General features: G+C 42.4%; 1 protein-coding gene across 1 annotated transcript in view; it reads left to right on the top strand.

Annotated features, from left to right (window-relative positions):
- The first annotated feature begins 762 nt into the window (after window positions 1–762).
- The window catches only part of SIMC1 (SUMO interacting motifs containing 1), an 83,469-nt gene continuing 65,101 nt past the window's right edge, over window positions 763–19,130 (top strand). Inside the window, exon 1 of the mRNA XM_030327243.1 lies at window positions 763–992. Coding sequence (XP_030183103.1) covers window positions 864–992 — 129 coding nt within the window. The 5' untranslated portion in view covers window positions 763–863. The remainder of the gene's footprint in view (window positions 993–19,130) is intronic.

Genomic DNA, 19,130 nt, shown 5'->3' with positions numbered 1-19,130 from the left:
GCTCATTCATAACATCTCATTTTTCCTGGCGGGAGCCATCTCAGGGCTTCTCTTTGTACATTTTTTCAAGTTTCTGATTCTGCTACCAACTGCCCAAGTTTCTGAATCTCATAGTTTAAATGCCTGCGTGACCCAGATTGTTGGTGAAACTGCCAGTTGGTACGATTTAGGAGTAATTTGGCATCATTTATCGAAACAGCAGAAACATCCCCTCTGACCCAGTAATTCCACTTCTAGGCATTTATCCCACAGTCGTACTGGCACCTGTGCACAAGGGAGCGGGGGTGGTCTCTGCCCCCTCAGCCACAGGCCAAGGCCACCTACCCTCAGTCAGTGGGGGACTCTCCAGCCAGTCTGTTGCAGGCCAGGTCCTCAAGGGCCTCTCTCCTGGGCAGTCAGTGGGCTCGGGCTCAGTCAGAGGCCTGCCTGTTCACACCTCACTTCACACTTGGGTCAGTTGGAAACAGCTGGGGAAGCCCTCGCAGCCTGAGCGTCTCCCACGCCCGCCCGCAACACCGGCCCAAGCCGGCTGCGACTTGATTTTCTCTGTCTCTCTCTCTCTTTTTTTTCCTCCCCAGGAAGGGAAGATAAGTTTCGCCGCCAAGCACAGCGCCCGCGGGGCCAGAGCCCTACCCGCCCGCTGCCCGCCGCTCGCCACCGCCGGCTGGGGGGGGCGGGCTCCGGAGGGGCGGGGCGGAGCCGGCCGGCGGGGGCGGGGCTCGGGGCGGGAAGGGGCGGGGCCGGCGGGGTGATGGCTCCGGTTGTCGCCGCCGCCACCGCCTCAGCAGCAGGAACCGAAGTCGCCGCCGCCGTCGTCCGGGTCGCCGGCCGCCCGCGCGCCGCCTCGGCCGGGGCCCGCAGCCATGGAGGATTTCATCGTGATCTCGGACGACAGCGGCTCCGAGAGCTCCGGGGGGGCCCGCTCGGGCAGGGCGCGGAGGCTCCGCCGGGCCCTGTCCCGAACCCCCGGCGCTCTGCCCCGCCGGACCGTGGTGAGTGAGCGAGCCGCCGCTCGCCCAGCCCCGCCGAGGCCGGAGCGCTGCCCCCGCTCGGGCTGCGCATCTTCGCACCCCCGGCTCGGCCCGCTGGTCCCCCCGCGCCACCGCCTCCCGCCCCCTGGCGCCTCACAGCTTCAGCCGCTTCCCGCCTCGCCGCTTGCCGACCTTTCCCGCTCTGAGGAGCGCGGCGGGCCCGGGCCGCGGCCGCCGGGCCTCCCGGGCTCCGCGCTGCAGCCTCAGCGGGCCGGGGCTGGCAACGGCGGCCGAGCACATGGACGGCGGCCTGGCGCGCCTGTGGCTGGGGGTGCGGGAGCCGGCTGCAAGCGGCGGTGTGAGGCCCGGCCGCCGGCTTCCCCGGAGCTCGGGTGGGGGCGGGGAGCTGGGGGGACGTGGTCCTGGGGGATCTCGAGGCAGGGACGCGGGAGCGTGTAATTGTTTGGCCTGTGGTGGGTACAGATGTGTGCAGGGAGGTAACAGGAGCCCGGGCTGGGAGGGAGGGAAGCGCGGGCCTGAGCCTGAGCCAGATGGTGGCCGCGCTCCAGGGCCTGGCAGCCGAGCGAGGGGCCCGATTTTGGAGTAGTGCAGGAAGGCGATTTATTTCGCTTAGCAAACATTTACCCAGCTCTAAAGGAGTAGGGAAGGAAACGTCTTGCTCCCTTTTTCCTTCAGGCTCCTTAGTCTTTAGTCTTTGTCCTTCGTCCTGAGGTGGTGAATGAAATATCTATGGTCCCTGCCTTTCTAGAATCCTCCACAGATATTTACGGAACCCCTAATGTGGGCTAGATGTGCTAGGCGCTGGGGATACAGTGGAGAACACAATGTCCGTGGCCTCTCTCACAGAAGGTGATGTATTCAACAAGTGACTGTTGAGTACTCCAGGAGTGGGAGGTGGACAGGCTTTCTATCAGAAGACTCTCAACATCAGACTTCCAGCCGTCTTCCTAGCTTCCCACGGACACACCCCAGAAATAAAAGAATTCTCTGGCTGGTATAGGTCTGTAACCTACAGGTCAAGGAAGACACCTTTCTTCATATGCAAATACTCTTTCGAGGCAAATCTCCTAGCTTCTGCTCCTCCGGTCCCAGCCAGTTTGTAGTCCCTACGCCTCCACTGCCAGCCCCTTCTGTGCCCCAGGTATAGTGCTAAATGCGAAGTGGTCGCTACAAAATGAATGGCATGCCAGACCAGTTAACATCTAGTCCCGTGTCGCCCTGGTTCAAGCATGCAGGATTCTCAGTAAATCTCAGTAAAGAACTTAGAGGAGATGGACAGACAAGATTTCAGAGGAGAAGTGACCCAACGTGGTAAGTGCATGGGGTAGCCCCAGTGCCGTGGCGGTGTGAAGGACGTAGACCCACAATAAATGTTTGTTGGGTGAAAGAATGGCTGAAGGAAGAGAGGAGAAAGAGCAGTTCTAATGGATGTTTGATAAGTGAGAACGACTACATGAGTAGGAGCAGGCTTGAGGTGGAAGGGATGCCGCCTTCAGTTGGGACCTCAGGAGGAGTTGAACTCTGGAGAAAAGTCAGGACTGGAGAGATTTGGTAATCACCCAAATAGAAAAGAGTGCTGAAGACCTAATCGTGACCGAGATAAGCAAGGAAAAGACGAGAGGGAGAAAAAAGGTGGAAGGAAGAAGTGGCCTCAGGATAACTCACAGCTGCCTTTCCTTCCAGTTCTTCCTCGTTCCCGTTGCCCCTGGTCTCAAGTCCCCTTTCCTTCCAGGTGTCGTCCATCTTCCCTCATCTTCGTCCAGCTCCTCTCTTTAAGTGCTCAGATGTCATCCTTCGTCTGTGGTGTCTCTTGTGGCCCTTCACACACAAACGTGGGTGATCTCTCAAACTGCTCCCCGCCCCCGTGACCGCCCAACCAAGCCTTTTCATTCTGAGCCTTCTGAGTTGAAGAGAAATGAAGGGCACATTCCAGAGAACAGTACCCAATGTAAATCTTGCCTCTCCATATATTTACTCTAGTTTTCCTTTAAAACTCCAGGCTTGGTCTCTTTTTATGGTTGTTGCGAATTAAATAGGGCAGTAGGATAACCATGCCAGAGATCAGATGCGTTAAGAGACTTGCAAGGTTAAAGCCTAAAACGCTTTTGTCTAGCTTTCGCCTGAAGGCCCTGAGGTCAGAGAGACCTCTCTTCAAATCAGGAACCCCCACCCCTACTGCGCATAGCAGCAGTGAGAGTTTTGGCAAATTCTGTCACCTCTCTCAGCTTTTGTGCTTGAGAACATTGATACCTATCTGACAGGATCATAAGGGGGGTTTTAATAAGGCAACACAAGGAAAATGCCTAGCATAGATGATCGCTTTTGCTACACTTTGTATTTTTTCTCAACCAGGCCTGACCTCAAGCGTGGCAGGCGATGAAATAAAAGAAACAAGTTTTATTTATTTTTTCTTTCTTTTTTTTTTTTTTTTTTTTTTTTTTTACAAATATTGATTGAGGGGAAACAACTTGCTTGAATTCGGGAAATCAGCAAACTATTTCCAATACTGAAGTTGACATTTCTGAACTCCTGGTTCTTAACCTGGGCTTTAGTCTTCACTAAGTTTATGAAGCGGGTCTGTGTTTTCCATAATACTTACTACTTTCTGTTTGCCACTTACAAAAGCAGAATGTTGACCTAATTACAAAAACTTTAGAAATGTACGTAGAAGAAAATTAAAACTGTCCTTAATCTCACCATCCAGAGATAACCAGTGTTGATATTTTGAAGTATGTCCATCTAAACTTTTATCTGTAAATGCCAGTGTGCATTCATACAGCCCCTCGTGTCTTCCCCATGTATGTTTTTGCGAAAATGAAATTCCACTATACATGTGGGGCTTTTTTAGCTTGCCTTTTTCTCTCTCTTTTTATTTTTTTTTATTTTTTTTTAATTTTTTTTTCAACGTTTATTTATTTTTGCGACAGAGAGAGACAGAGCATGAACGGGGGAGGGGCAGAGAGAGAGGGAGACACAGAATCGGAAACAGGCTCCAGGCTCTGAGCCATCAGCCCAGAGCCCGACGCGGGGCTCGAACTCACGGACCGCGAGATCGTGACCTGGCTGAAGTCGGACGCTTAACCGACTGCGCCACCCAGGCGCCCCTTCTCTCTCTTTTTAAATGTTTATTTATTGATTATTTAAGAGAGAGAATCCCAGGCAACACAAGGCTTGAGTTCACAAACCATGAGATAAAACCTGAGCCAAAATCCAGAGTCAGATGCTTAATTGCCTGAGCCACCCAGGTGCCCCACCTTTTCTCTTAATACACTTTTTGTCTCTTGCCCAAATCAATACATGTCTCTCCAATATTTTATGTGTTTCATTGTATAGATTTGTAATTCTATTTATGATCTCCTATTAATGGATATCATGCTGACATTTACAAATTTTCTCTGTCATAAACAACCCAGTGTAAAGTCCCTCACAAATAATCTTTGTACCCTTGTTTATTTGCTTCTTTGGGATGAGTTCCTCTTAGAAGTGAGAGTATGAAGTCAAAAGGTATGCCCCCTTTGAGAGCTTTTGATATATATTGCCAAATTTCCTACAGAAATTGTGCACCAATTATATTCTCACCATACCCTTTTCTCCACTACCCAGTCACTCCTAGATATTGTCAATTTATTTGGTAAACATTTACTGAACACTTACTATATGCAAGGCACTTGTAGGTGCTAACAATACAGCTGTGAACAAGTCCCTGCCCTTGTGGAAGTTCTATTTTAGTCAAGGGGAAACAAACAATAAACAGTCACATAAATGTAATGTCAGATGATACAGAGTGTTAGAAATAAAAATAGGCATTTTTGTTCATTTAAATATTTGTTGATTTGGTAGCCAAATTCTATGAGCTGTCATGGTTTTAATTTTTTTCTTTGGTTGTGATTCATTCTTTCAATAAATACTTATTGAGCACATGCTCTTACCCTGGGGACCAGAAGCAAACAAGTTAACAATGAGCTGATATTCTGTTGGGGAAACATAAGCAATAAACAACCAGCAAATAAGTGAACAATGTAATAGTAACAGGTGGTGTTGGGAACATTAAATTGTATTTTCAAAGAAGGTCTCTCTCTGAAGAGTTAATATTTGATCTGAGAAAAAAATGACAGAATAGATTTGTTATGAGAAGATCTAAGGTAGCAGCAATGGGTGTGGCAAAAACAAAGACTTGGAAGTGGAAATGGTATGACTAATTGGAGGAATTGAAAGGCCAGCGGGGCTGGAAGGTAATTAATGGAAGACGCAGTCTGAAGAGATGAGAAGTAGTGGGCTAGGTCATATAGGGTCTTGTAGACCACAATAAGGAGTTCCAATTTTATCCTTATGTAATAAGAAATCTTTGAAGGGTTTTAGGCAGGGGAATGACATGATCTCATTTGCATTTTTAAAAGATGGTTTTAGGGGTGCCTGGGTGGCTCAGTCAGTTAAGTGTCCAACTTTGGCTCAGGTCACGATCTCACGGTTCGTGGGTTCGAGCCCCGTGTCAGGCTCTGTGCTGACAGCTCAGAGCCTGGAGCATGCTTCAGATTCTGTGTTTCACCCTCTCTCTGCTTCTCCCCTGCTCACGCTGTGTCTACTCTTTCTCTCAAAAATAAACATTAAAAAAAAAAAGGAAAAGATTTAAAAAGTAGTTTTAGCTACTGTGAGAAGATAATACTTTACAGTAAGGTGACCGTGTAATTTATCATCCAAGTGGGAATCCTTTTGCAAATGAAAGGGGGTGCTAACTGGAGGGGATGTCAAACAACAGGTGAAAACTAGAACTGTCCCAAACAAACCAGGAGTATAGTCACCTTCCTGAAAGGAGACCATAGCGGAATCAGGGAGACCAGTTTAAGAGGTTGCTGCAGTAGTCTAAACCAAAAATAATTGTAGCTTGGAATAGCCTGGGATACTGGGAGGATTTGGGACATTGGAAGATAGTGAGGAAGTAGAATCAACAAGTCTTGATAACTTGGATGTGGACAATGAAAAGAAAAGGAGGAATCAAGAATGAAGCTCTGGTTTTGGCCAGAGCAACTAGATGTATGTTGGTGTCATTCATTGAAATGGAGACTTGAAGAACAGGATTGGAGGAAAGATTCAAGAGTTCTGTTTTGAAGGTGTTAAAAGATGCTTATAGAATAGCCAGCTGGAGATACAAGGTATGTTGTTTGTACTGAGTTTGGAGGCCAGGGGAGAAGGTCTGACTAGGGACACAAATTTGATGTCATTGACACATAGGTCGTAGTAAAGTCCTTGACCTGGATGAGATCATCTAGGCTAAGACTCAACAAGAAGAGCATCCTGGACGTAGCCCTAGGGCACACACAGCGTCTACCTCAAATGAAGGTAAGGGGAGGAGGAGCAGCTAGTGAGGTTGGAGATCAGAGAGTGTGCTCAGCACGTAGTAGAGCTGGACACCTTGAACATGTTTATTGGTATATTGGGTATATATATAGAGAGAGATTGTGTGCATGTGTGCATGAAGATTACCTGTTCTTCTCCTATTGGGGTGTTATTTGTAAATTTTCCTTACATACTAAAGACTTGTTATGGGTTGAATTGGGTCCTTCAAAAAGATATGTCAAAGGCCTAACCACCACTACAAAATGTGACCTTATTGGGAAATAGGGCCATTGCAGATATAGTAATTGAAGATGAGGTCATACAGAGTAGGGTGGGCCCTTACTAATCTAATATGACTGGTGTCCTTTTCAAGGTTTATTTATTTTTGGGACAGAGAGAGACAGAGCATGAACGGGGGAGGGGCAGAGAGAGAGGGAGACACAGAATCGGAAACAGGCTCCAGGCTCTGAGCCATCAACCCAGAGCCTGACGCGGGGCTCGAACTCCCGGACCTCGAGATCGTGACCTGGCTGAAGTCGGACGCTTAACCGACTGCGCCACCCAGGCGCCCCATGACTGGTGTCCTTATAAGAAGACATGAGGATAGAGGAAGAACACCATGTGACAATAGAAACAAAGATGGGAGTTGAAGCTGCAAATCAAGGAATACCAAGGATTGCTGGTGACACCAGAAACTAAGAGAAAGGCATGGAACAGATTCTCTTCTACAGGCTTCGAGAGAGCGTGGCACTGCAGATTGGTTTTGACTTTTAAGCCTCCAGAACTGTGAGATGATAGATGCCTGTTGTTTTAAGCTATTTTGCAGTAATTTGTGCTAGGAAACTAATACAGCCCCCTGTGTTATACACATTACTTCCCCCCCCCCCAATTTTTTATTTCTTTTGGTTCTTTACAAAAGTTTTAAATTCTTGTGTAGCCAGTTCTATCACTCTTTTCCTTAGGAAGCCTTTCCTCTTAAGATTATAAAAATATTTTTTACATTTAATTTATTAATCCACCTGGAATTAATTTCAAAAAAGGGATAATATAGTCATCTTTTTCTTTCAGGATGGTTAGCTAGTTGTCCTAACATTTATTGAATTATCTATCCTTTCTACCCTGTGGTTTGAAATATTACCTTTATCAAATGGTAAACTTTTATATATTTTTGTGTCTATTTGTGGACTTTCTTTTCTCGCCTTGGTACATGCTATTTTAATAATAAGCAGAGGAGGGGCACCTGGGTGGCTCAGTCGGTTAAGCGTTGGACTTCAGTGCAGGTCGTGGTCTCACGGCTCCTGAATTTGAGCCCCTGTGTTCGAGCCCCACATCAGGCTTTGTTTTTTTTTTTAATTTTTTTTTTAACGTTTATTTATTTTTGACACAGAGAGAGGCAGAGCATGAACAGGGGAGGGGCAGAGAGAGAGGGAGACACAGAATCCGAAACAGGCTCCAGGCTCTGAGCGGTCAGCAGAGACCCCGATGCGGGGCTCGACCCGTGAGATCATGACTGTGAGATCATGACCTGAGCCGAAGTCGGATGCTTAACTGACCGAGCCACCCAGGCTCCCCAAGCCCCACATCAGGCTTTGTACTGACAGCTCAGGGCCTGGAGCCTGCTTCAGATTCTGTGTCCCTTCCCTGTGCACACTCTGTCTCTGTCTCTCTAAAATAAATAAGCATTAAAAATTTTAACAATAAGCAGAGGAAACACTTCATTGCTCTTTTTAGAATTTTTTTGACTAGTTTTGCATGTTTATTCTGTCAGATCACTTTAAAATCGTTTTGTCAACCTCCAAATAATTTCTACTTTTAAAATGGGGATGATACTAAATTTAGAAATCTGTACTTTGTGGTGTTTTACTTAATGAAGTTTTACACTTTTATGTATGTATCTGTGCATCTTTTATCTTTATGGTTTTTTTCTTTGTTTTATGTTTAGAGAGATCTTTCCTGTCCTGAGATTACTTTCCTTTTATTTCCTTATTATTATTCTTTTACCATCTCATTCTTACATTTAGATCTTTAATTCACCTAAAATGTTTTATATGGCATGAAATGTACCTGCCATTTTCCATATACCGTATTGCCCTATGTAAGACTTGCTGTCAACTTAAGAACAGCTTTTCAGGAAAAAAGAAACTACCACATGAAATGTGAGACCAACTATTAGATGCACCCTGATTGCAGATACAGGAGGGGAACACTCTAGATATGAGAGTTTATAATATATGGTGTTAATTGTCTGGGAATCATTTCTCAAATAATTATCTTTTTTCCACATATTTGAGACATATTTTTAACACCGAATTATTTTATACACTTGTGTCTGTTTCTAGGTTTTCTTTTGTGTTTCATTGATTGGTCTATTTTCAATGACAGAACTTTACTGTTTTTGTGGTTTGATCATATTTTTTGGTATCTAATAGAGCAATTATCTTTCCTTATTTTTCTCCCGAAATTTCTTGGTTATTGTGCCCATGTAGGCCTCCAAAAGAATTTTAGAATCATTTTGTCCAGGATTGCATTTGATTAGGGTTCCTTTAGGTCAGATAATTCTTTGTTGTGGGAGGCTGTTCTGTGCACTGTGGAATGTTTAGCAGCATCTTTGGTCTCTGCCCACTAGTTGCCAGCCAGTAGCAGCACCTCACCTTTCCCCCAACTTGTTACAACCGAAAGTGTCTCTAGACACTCCCGAGTGTCTCCTGGAGGGCAAAATTGCCACTGGTTCAAAACTACTGTGTTGGATTTATAAGTTAATTGAAAGAGAAATAACATCTTTATAATACTGTCTTCCTAATTAGAAACATGGCTTACCTTTCATTTTATGGGGTTTCCTTTTTGGCAATCAATAAAACTTGCTTTGAATCCTGTGCGTTTCTTATCCTGGAGCTAGTGTTTTGATTCTGAGTAACTGGTTGCCCCATAGGGTTGAGCATGCCAATCATGGTGAGCCTCACATAGTTAAGAATAGCTTGCCTTTATGCTAGGCACCCTGTTAATTAAGTACGTTGCATGGATTAGCTCATGTAATCTTCACTGCAGCCCCGTAAGTTTGGTACTGTTATTATCTCTATTTGATAGATGAAGAATCTGAGGTAGGGTCAGCCAGGTGCTAACTAGTAGAACAGGTTTACCACCATTAGTCTCAATCTTGAAAATCCTGGGGTGAGGGCATCTGGGTGTCTTAGTTAAGCATCCCACTTCGGCCCAGGTGGTGATCTCACAGTTCATGAGTTCAAGCACCTCCTTGGGCTCTGCACTGACAGCTCAGAGCCTAGAGCCTACTTCAAATTCTGTGTCTCCCACTCTTTCGCTCTCTGCCCCTCCCCCATTTGTGTGTTCATGCTCTCAAAAGTAAATAAACATTAAAATAATTTTTAATAATAAATAAAATTAAATTAATAAAATTTTAAAAAAGAAAATCCTGGGGTGAACTTGCAAACCTCTCACCAGGTTTCTGAAGGCACATCCTCTGGAGGCACTAGAAATAAATGGGTAAGTTGAAAAAAGCAAGTTGCAAAATATTCTGTTTTTTGAATGTAGTTTTAGGGGCACCTGGGTGGTTCAGTCGGATAAGCGTCTGACTTCAGCTCAGGTCACGATCTCACAGTTCATGGGTTTGAGCCCCACATTGGACTCTGTACTGACAGCTCAGAGCCTGGAGCCTGCTTCAGATTCTGTGTCTCCTTCTCTTTCTGTTCCTCCCTTGCTCGTTCTCTGTCTCTGTCTCTCAAAAATAAATAAACGTTAAAAAAAATTTTTTTTAATGTATGGTTTTAGAAGAATAGACCCATTGCAGTTTTTTAATCCAAAAATTATTTTTTTAAGTTTATTTATTTTGAGTGAGAGAGAGAGTGAGCAGGAAAGGGGCTGAAAGAGAGAGGGAGAGAGAATCCCAAGCAGGCCCCTCACTGTCATCACAGAGCCCGATGTGGGGCTCAAACCCATGAACTGTGAGATCATGACCCCAGCTAAAACCATGACTCAGACACTTAACCAAGTGAGCCATGCAGGCAACCCCCAAAATTATTTTTTAAACCCCTATCATGTACTTTAAAAATATTTTTAAAAATTGTCTTCTCTTTCTTAATCCCTTCCTCCAAATAAAAGTACACTGTTGGACACAGCCATATCCCCAGCAACTAGCTTAGTGCCTTGAGTGTAGTAGATGCTCAGTAACTATTTATTCTAGGAAAAACAATTCCTTTTACTGATTTTCTAAGGAATCCTTTTCTCCTGCTAAGTTTTGTTGCAGTTACATCAAAATAATTTTATGTGATGGGAGAGCCAAGGGATATATATGGCAGCTATCCCAGGCTAATTTTTTTTTTCCAGGCTACTAAGACTTTTAAAACTAAAAAATGTGGCTATGTCTTAGAATAAAAGGCAGAATTCACCTACATTTTGAATTTAAACATCAGATGTCACACTAATTTGAATCTTAAATCAAGGTCAGCTCTCATGTAAGCCTGCAGATCACTTACCCCATCCCCCATTAACAGCTTTATTAAGATATAATTCCATACCTTACGTGAAGATTCCCACCCATAAAATTCCCTGAGTTGTTTGACCTTCACCATTATCTAATTTTAGAACATTTTCCTTACTCCAGAAGGAAACCCAGACTCTCCAGTGGGTTCTCTTTGTTTTCTGTTTTTTTAAGGTAATCATACCACCTGAAAAATAAAATTTCCCCATTTTAAATTATAAAAAGTATTTTAAAATTTTAAATAGAGGTAAAAAATTCAGGGCCTCAGGAAAAAACCCACCCCTGTCCATTGCCACTCTGAGATAAGTAAGTTTTTGTGTATTGTTCCAGAAGTTTTCTCTGTGTGTACACAAAAATGCATAAGTGTCTTTTTTCCCAATGGAGTCATACTAATCTTTTAAACCACTAAATATATTTTAGGCATTTAAAAAAAATATTAGTACCTCATCAAAACTGTTGCCCATTTTGCTTACAGTGGTATTCCTAGTGCATAACATGATGATTCCTGGTACATAGTATTCATTTAGTAAGTATTTATCAGCTGCATGTTATTCTAATATTTTGAAAAAGACCATAATTTATTGGACCAGCCCTTACTGATTTTAATTTTGCTATCACAGAAGATGTGATGAACTCTCTTTCATGGTCATGAGAATACATTTGTAGGACAAATTCCTTACAGTGGGATTTTGGAGTTAAAGAGTAATATGTGTTTATAATTTTAATATATACCATGGTCGAGAACAATATGTCATTCTTTGTGGGATCCTAGTATCTGAATCCCAGAACTGTGTTTACAGAACTCCCACCTTTGGAGATATAATCTGTTTCTAACTAAAGCCGAAACGCCAGATACTCACATCACATTCCCAGACGACTTTGCACATAGGGCTTGGACATAGAACCCAGATACACTAGTCAGATGTACTTACTCCAGACTTTGAATTGGAAATGCTGAGAAGCAGCAGGGTCCTTGTACTCCATTTTGGTGAGATGGCATCAGCAATGACATGTAGCAATTATAAAGGTGCAGGTGGCAGGGTATATAGCATGGTGCTGCTGGCCATACAAGCTGGGGTGTTTGTGTCCAGTGCCTGTGATAATGGGGTACTCAGTTGTACCACATGGTTTGGAGCACCAGATTTTGGTTGTGTAGATTCCAAGCTTGGTTTTCAGGCTCTTGTCTACATTCTAGAAACTACCCATTATCCTCTATAAGCTCCTTTTGTGGTTAAATTAGAGGAAGATTTTGGGTTGTTTGTTTTTTGCTTGCAGCTAAGGTCGTTGACACATAGCCACCATATTACAAAAGTTTATAACATATATTCTTAATACAGACTCTGTATGAGAATACCCGTTTTCTTATACTCTGGCCAACCTGGTCATTATAAGCTTCTTAGATTTGTGCCGAATCTGATAGTCTAATGTTTCAATTGTCTAGAATTTTGCTGAAAGGGAAAACTCTTCTCAAATGTTAGCTTATTTAATACTATCAAATGATCTACCCACATATATGAAAAACTACCTGTGTCATAAATTTTCTAGATAATTTGGACCTATTTTCTGCATATTTTAATTACTGCACCTCTGCAGTTTACCTTGCTATTTAGTAGGGCAAAGCCTCCTGTGATATTGTGATTTATAAGAACTACATATATATTCTACTTCTGAAACCATTACTACACTATATGGTTTTTTAAATAATTTTTTAAATGTTTATTTTTGAAAGAGAGAGACAGAGCATGAACTGGGAGGGGCAGAGAGAGAGGGAGACACAGAATCTGAAGGAGGCTCCAGGCTCTGAGCTGTCGGCACAGAGCCCAACATGGGTCTCAAACACACAAACTGAGATCGTGACCTAAGCTGAAGTCAGATACTTACCAGACTGAGCCACCCAGGTACCCTACACTATATGTTAACTAACTTGGATTTAAATTTTTAAAAATTTAAATTAAAAAAATTTTTAAATATATATACATATTTTTTGATCATTCAGATGACAAAATATATATTTCTCACATATATGTAGTCTTTATCCATGGTTCTTTGCTCACAGCTCTCAAAACCCTTGGAACTCCTTAAGTGATGAGAAGTTAAAGGTGTTCTTTGTTATGGTAGTGAGGTGACTTTTGGAAAACACCTAAATAAGGGAGCTGGTTACCAGTGAAGCCAGATGATTAGAGGATTGGAATTTTCAGTCCCATCCCCAGACCTCCAGAGAGTGGAGAGGGTCTAGAGATTGACTTCAATCACCAGTGACCAATGATTCAATCAATTCTGACTATATAATGAAGCCTTTATAAGAACCCAAAGGACGTCTGGAGAGCTTCTGGGTTGGTGAACACATAGAGGTGCTAGGAGAACGGCGCCTGGGTGGCTCAGTCAGTTGGCATCTGACTCTTGATTTCAGCTCGGTCATGATCTCACAGTTGTGAGTTTAAGCCCCACAGCAGGCTCTGTGCTGGCTCGCTCTCTCTCTCTCTGTCTCTGTCTCTCTCTCAAAATAAATAAACTTTAAAAAAAGTGCTAGGAGAGTGGCACACCTGGAGAGGGTTTGGAAGTTTGTCTAACTGAGCCTGTTACCTACGGAATATGATTCTATCTCCAGGTAGATCATGTCAGAGTTGAGTTGAATTCTCAGACGTGAGAGAATTGCTTGTTGGTGTGGGGAAGTCTCCACAGAACACACTGGAATTGGATCCAGGAACCCTTTTCACCTCTTCACTTATCTTTTGCTTTCCCTTATAGTTTTTCATTTTTGTTTTTGTTTTTTTATGTTACTCTTGAGCCTTTTCTGATTCAGATGAACTTTCGAATCATCTCCATTTCTTTTAAAAATGCCATTGGAATTTTGCTTGGTATTTATTGAATTTATAGGTTAATTTGGGGGAGAACAAACATTTTTTAAATTTTAAATTTTTTGTTACAGAAGTTATATGAACAGTCTGAATAGACCTATATCTAATAAGGAAATTGAATCAATGATTAATAACCTTCTAAACCAGAAAGTACCAAGCCCAGTTGGGTTCACTGGCATATTCTACTAAACGTTTAAGGAAAAAATTATACCAATTCTCTATAGAAGATATGGAAGCAGAGAAGACACAGTCTAACTCTATAAGGCCAGCATTACCCTAACACCCTAAAACCAGACAAAGACATTATAAGAAAAGAAAAACAGATTAATATCTCTCACTGAACATATGCAGAAAAACTCAACAAAGTATTAGCAAGCTGAAGCCAACAGTGTCTAAAAAGAATTATATACCATGATCAAGAGGAATATATCCTAAGTATGCAAGGCTGTTCATTCAAAAATCAATTAATGTGGGGTGGGAAACATGGCAGCAGAGTAGGAGGACTTTAGGCTCACTTCATCCCATGAATACAACTAGATAACTATCAAATCATCCTAAATACCTCAGAAATTGACCTGAAGACTGGCATAACAAACTCACAACTAAAGGTAGAAAAAAGGCCACAATGAAGAAAATAGGAAGTGCAAAGATGTGGTTTGGGACAGAAACAGATAGTGGCTTCTATCTTGAGGAGGGAGCCATGGTCACGGAGAAGGGTAAGAGACAGACTAGCACACAGGGGAGCACACAGGGAAAACAAATCCCCGTAGCCAGCAATTAGCTTGGAAAGTAAAAGAGGCCTTCATAAGTTCCTGCAACCAGTGGGGCTTAAAGCCTGGTGTTTCAAAGGTCAGTGGGCTTGGCTGGGATGGAACCCAGAAGGCATTGCTCTGCTGTTGGAGAGAAGGCAGGCAAACAACACACAGATATACAGCATGGAAACAGTGATCCCAAGAGTGTCTGGGTACACACTGTGGAGGTTATTCGCTCATCTCAGAGCATATCCCAGAGAGTGTCAGTGGAGATACCCCTCCAGAAACAAAGGAACTGGCTGGTGCCATTTCCCTCCCCTGCCCCTCACATAAACACAGAGCTACATGTGGGATCCAGAACATCATCAAATATGCTACCTAACTTGCTTACACCAAGTCCCACTCCCCATACTCTTTAGAATTGCCCCTCCTAGTCACACTTGCCTCATACCCTGCATGGGGGGCCCCTTTCCACAGAAAACTGTCCCAAACCCTGCTCACACCATGTCTCCTGACTTGGGAGTTTTGCAGAGCCTCAGTTCTGGTGACGGTGGCAACAGTCTCATTTCACAAACAGACCAGAACACACCTAGTTAAAACGCACCACATTCAGGCCAGGGACCATACGCTACCCACAATAGGCAAAGAGAGTCTTTGCAAATGACTAGCCTGAAGGATAAAGTGGCCAGGACAAGACAGAGCACGTGCAGTACACATTGGAGACCCTCTCAGAAGCAGCAGGCCCTGGGGAACGAGACACTAAACAGCAGAGCACTAGAGGACATCTTCTACGTAAGGCGGTTACTTTCAAGAGCAAGAGACATAGCTGACTTACCTAACACACAGAAACAGGCACAGAGACTTAGACAAAATGAGACAACAAAAATTTATCCCAAATAAAAGAACAGGACAAGGCCATGGGCAGAGATCTAAGCGAAACTGATATAAGTAACATGCCTGGTAGAGAATTTAAAGTAGTGACCATGAGGATACTCAGTGGACTTGAGAAAAGAGAGGGACATGTGAGGCTCTTGAAACAGATAAGGAATAGCATAGCAGAGATAAAGGACTCAATAAATGAAATGAGAAACACATTTGAAGAAAGGATTCTTCCAACAGGCTGGAATAAACAGAGGATGAATTATTGACCTAAAAGGCAGAGTAATGAAAAATAATCGATCTGAACAAAAGAGAGAAAAAAGAATTATGCAAAATGAGAACAGACTTAGGGAACTCAATGACTTCATCAAGCATAATAATATTCGTATCATAGCAGTCCCAGAAGAAGAGAGAGAAACAAAAAATTTATTTGAAGAAATAGCTGAAAACTTCCCTAATCTGAGAAAGGAAATAGATAACCACATCCGGGAGGCACAGGGAACTTCCATCAGAATCAGCCAAAACAAATCCACACGAAGACATATTGCAATTAAATTGGCAAAATATAGTGATAAAGAAACATTTTAAAGCAAGACCAAAGATGACAGTAACTAAGAAGGGAAAACCCATAAGGCTAGCAGGGGATTTTGCAGCAGAAACTTTCAAAGTCAGAAACATGTGGCATGATAATATTCAAAGTGCTGAATGGGAGAAATGTGCAGCCAAGAATTCTCTATCCAGAAAGGCTATCATTCAGGATAGGAGAGATAGTTTCCCAGACAAACAAAAACTAAGGGTTTATTATCAATAAACTAACCCTGCAAAATATTATTTTTTTTAATTTGTATTTAATTTATTTTTTTAAGTTTACATTCAAGTTAGTTATTTTATAGTACAACAATGATTTCAGGAGTAGATTCCTTAATGCCCCTTACCCATTTAGCCCATCCCCCCTCCCACAACCCCTTTGACAAACTGCTGTTTGTTCTTCATGTTTAAGAGTCTCATTTTTTTGTTTACCTCCCTTATTTTTGCTTCCCTTCCTTTATGTTCATCTGTTTGTCTCTTAAAGTCCTCATCTGAGTGAAGTCATGTTATATTTGGCTTTCTCTGACTAATTTCACTTAGCATAATACCCTCTAGTTCCATGCACGTAGTTGCAAGTAGTAAGATTTCATTCTTTTTGATTGCTGAGTAATACTCCATTGTATGTATGTGTGTGTGTATACACACACACACACACACACACACACACACACACGTCTTCTTTATCCATTCATCCGTCGATGGACATTTGGGCTCTTTCCATACTTTGGCTGCTGTTGATAGTGCTGCTATAAACTTCAGGGTGCATGTGCCCTTCGAAACAGCATACCTGTATCCCAGTGGATTAATAACCAGTAGTGCATTTGCTGGGTCATAGGGTAGTTCTATTTTTAGTTTTCTGAGGAACCTCTATACTGTTTTCCAGAGTGGCTGCACCAGTTTGCATTCCCACCAGCAGTGCCACCAGTAGTGGCCGCATCCTCACCAATATCTGTTGCCTGAGTTGTTAATGTTAGACATTCTGACAGGTGTGAGGTGGTATCTCATGGTGGTTTTGATTTGTATTTCCCTAATGAGTGATGTTGAGCATTTTTTTCATTTGTCATTTGGCCATCTGATGTCTTCTTTGGAGAAGTGTCTTCGTGTCTTTTGCCCATTTCTTCACTGGATTATTTGTTTTTGGGGTGTTGAGGTTGAGAAGTTCTTTATAGGTTTTGGATACTGGCAAATATCTTCTCCCATTCTGTCAGTTGCCTTTTAGCTTTGCTGATTGTTTCCTTTGCTGTGCAGAAGCTTTTTATTTTGATGAGGTCCCAATAGTTCATTTTTGCTTTTGTTTCCCTTGCCTCTGGAGATGTGTTGAGTAAGAAGTTGCTGTGGCCAAAGTCAAAGCAGTTTTTGCCTGCTTTCTCCTTGAGGATTTTGATGGCTTCCTGTCTTACATTTAGGTCTTTCATCCATTTTGAGTTCATATTTTTGTGTATGGTGTAAGAAAGTGGTCCAGGTTCATCTCTCTGTATGTCGCTGTCCAGTTTTCCCAGCACCACTTGCTGAAGAGACTGTCCTTATTCCATTGGATATTCTTTCCTGCTTTGTCAAAGATTAGTTGGCCAAACATTTGTGGGTCCATTTCTGGATTCTCTATTCTGTTCCATTGATCTGAGTGTCTGTTCTTGTGCCAGTACCATACTGTCTTGATGATTACAGCTTTGTAGTATAGCTTGAAGTCCGGGAATGTGATGCCTCCTGCTTTAGTTTTCTTTTTCAAGATTGCTTTGGCAATTCAGGGTCTTTTTGGTTCCATACAAATTTTAGGATTGTTTGTTCTAGCTCTGTGAAGAATGTTGGTGTTACTCTGATAGGGATTGCATTGAATATGTAGATTACTTTGGGTAGTATTGACGTTTTAACAATATTTGTTCTTCCCATCCAGGAGCACGGAATCTTTTTCCCTTTTTTTTTGTGTCTTCTTCAATTTCTTTCATAAGCTTTCTACAGTTTTCAGTGTCTACATTTTTCACCTCTTCAGTTAGATTTATTCCTAGGTATTTTATGGTTTTTTGTGCAATTGTACATGGGATCAATTCCTTGGTTTCTCTTTCTGCCACTTCATTGTTGGTGTATAGGAATGAAACCGATTTCTGTACTGATTTTGTATCCTGCCCCTTTCCTGAATTCATGAATCAGTTCTAGCAGTTTTTTGGTGGAATCTTTAGGGTTTTCCATATAGAGTATCATGTCATCTGCAAAGAGTGAGAGTCTGACCTCCTCCTCAACGATTTGGATGCCTTTTATTGCTTTGTGTTGTCTGATTGCTGAGGCTAAGACTTCCAATACTATGTTAAATAACAGTGGCAAGAGAGGACATCCCTGTTTTGTTCCTGACCTTAGGGGGAACGCTCTCAGTTTTTCTCCATTGACAATAATATTAGCGTTGGGTCCTTCATATATGGCTTTTATGATCTCAAGGTATGCTCCTTCTATCCCTACTTTCTTGAGGGTTTTTATCAAGAAAGGATGCTGTATTTTGTCAAATGCTTTCTCTGCATCTATTGAGAGGATCATGTGGTTCTTGTCCTTTCTTTTATTGATGTGATGAATCACATTAATTGCTTTATAGATATTGAACCAGCCCTGCATCCCAGGCATAAATCCCGCTTGGTCGTGGTGAATAATTTTTTTAATGTATTCTTGGATCTGGTTGGCTAATATCTTGTTGAGGATTTTTGCATCCATGTTCACCAGGAAAATTGGTCTATAGTTCTCCTTTTTAGTGGGGTCTTTGTCTGGTTTTGGAATCAAGGTTATGCTGGCTTCATAGAGAGAGTTTGGAAGTTTTCCTTCCATTTCTATTTTTTGGAACAGCTTCAAGAGAATAGGTGTTAACTCTTCCTTAAATGTTTGGTAGAATTCCTCTGGAAAGCCATCTGGCCCTGGACTCTTGTTTTTTGGTAGACTTTTGATTACTAATTCGATTTCCTTACTGGTTATGGGTCTGTTCCAATTTTCTATTTCTTCCTGTTTCAGTTTTGGTAGTGTATATGTTTCTAGGAATTTGTCCATTTCTTCCAGATTGCCCATTTTATTGGTGTATAATTGCTCATAATATTCTCTTATTATTGTTTTTATTTCTGCTGTATTGGTTGTGGTCTCTCCTCTTTCATTCTTGATTTTGTTTGAGTCCTTTCCTTTTTCTTTTTGATCAAACTGGCTAGTGGTTTATCAATTTTGTTAATTCTTTTAAAGAACCAGTTTCTGGTTTCATTATTCTGTTCTA

Source organism: Lynx canadensis, chromosome A1 (genome assembly GCF_007474595.2).
Source record: "Lynx canadensis isolate LIC74 chromosome A1, mLynCan4.pri.v2, whole genome shotgun sequence".
Taxonomy (NCBI): Eukaryota; Metazoa; Chordata; class Mammalia; order Carnivora; family Felidae; genus Lynx; species Lynx canadensis.
The sequence above is the reverse complement of the archived record's forward strand: the minus strand, read 5'-3'. Positions and strand labels throughout refer to the sequence as shown.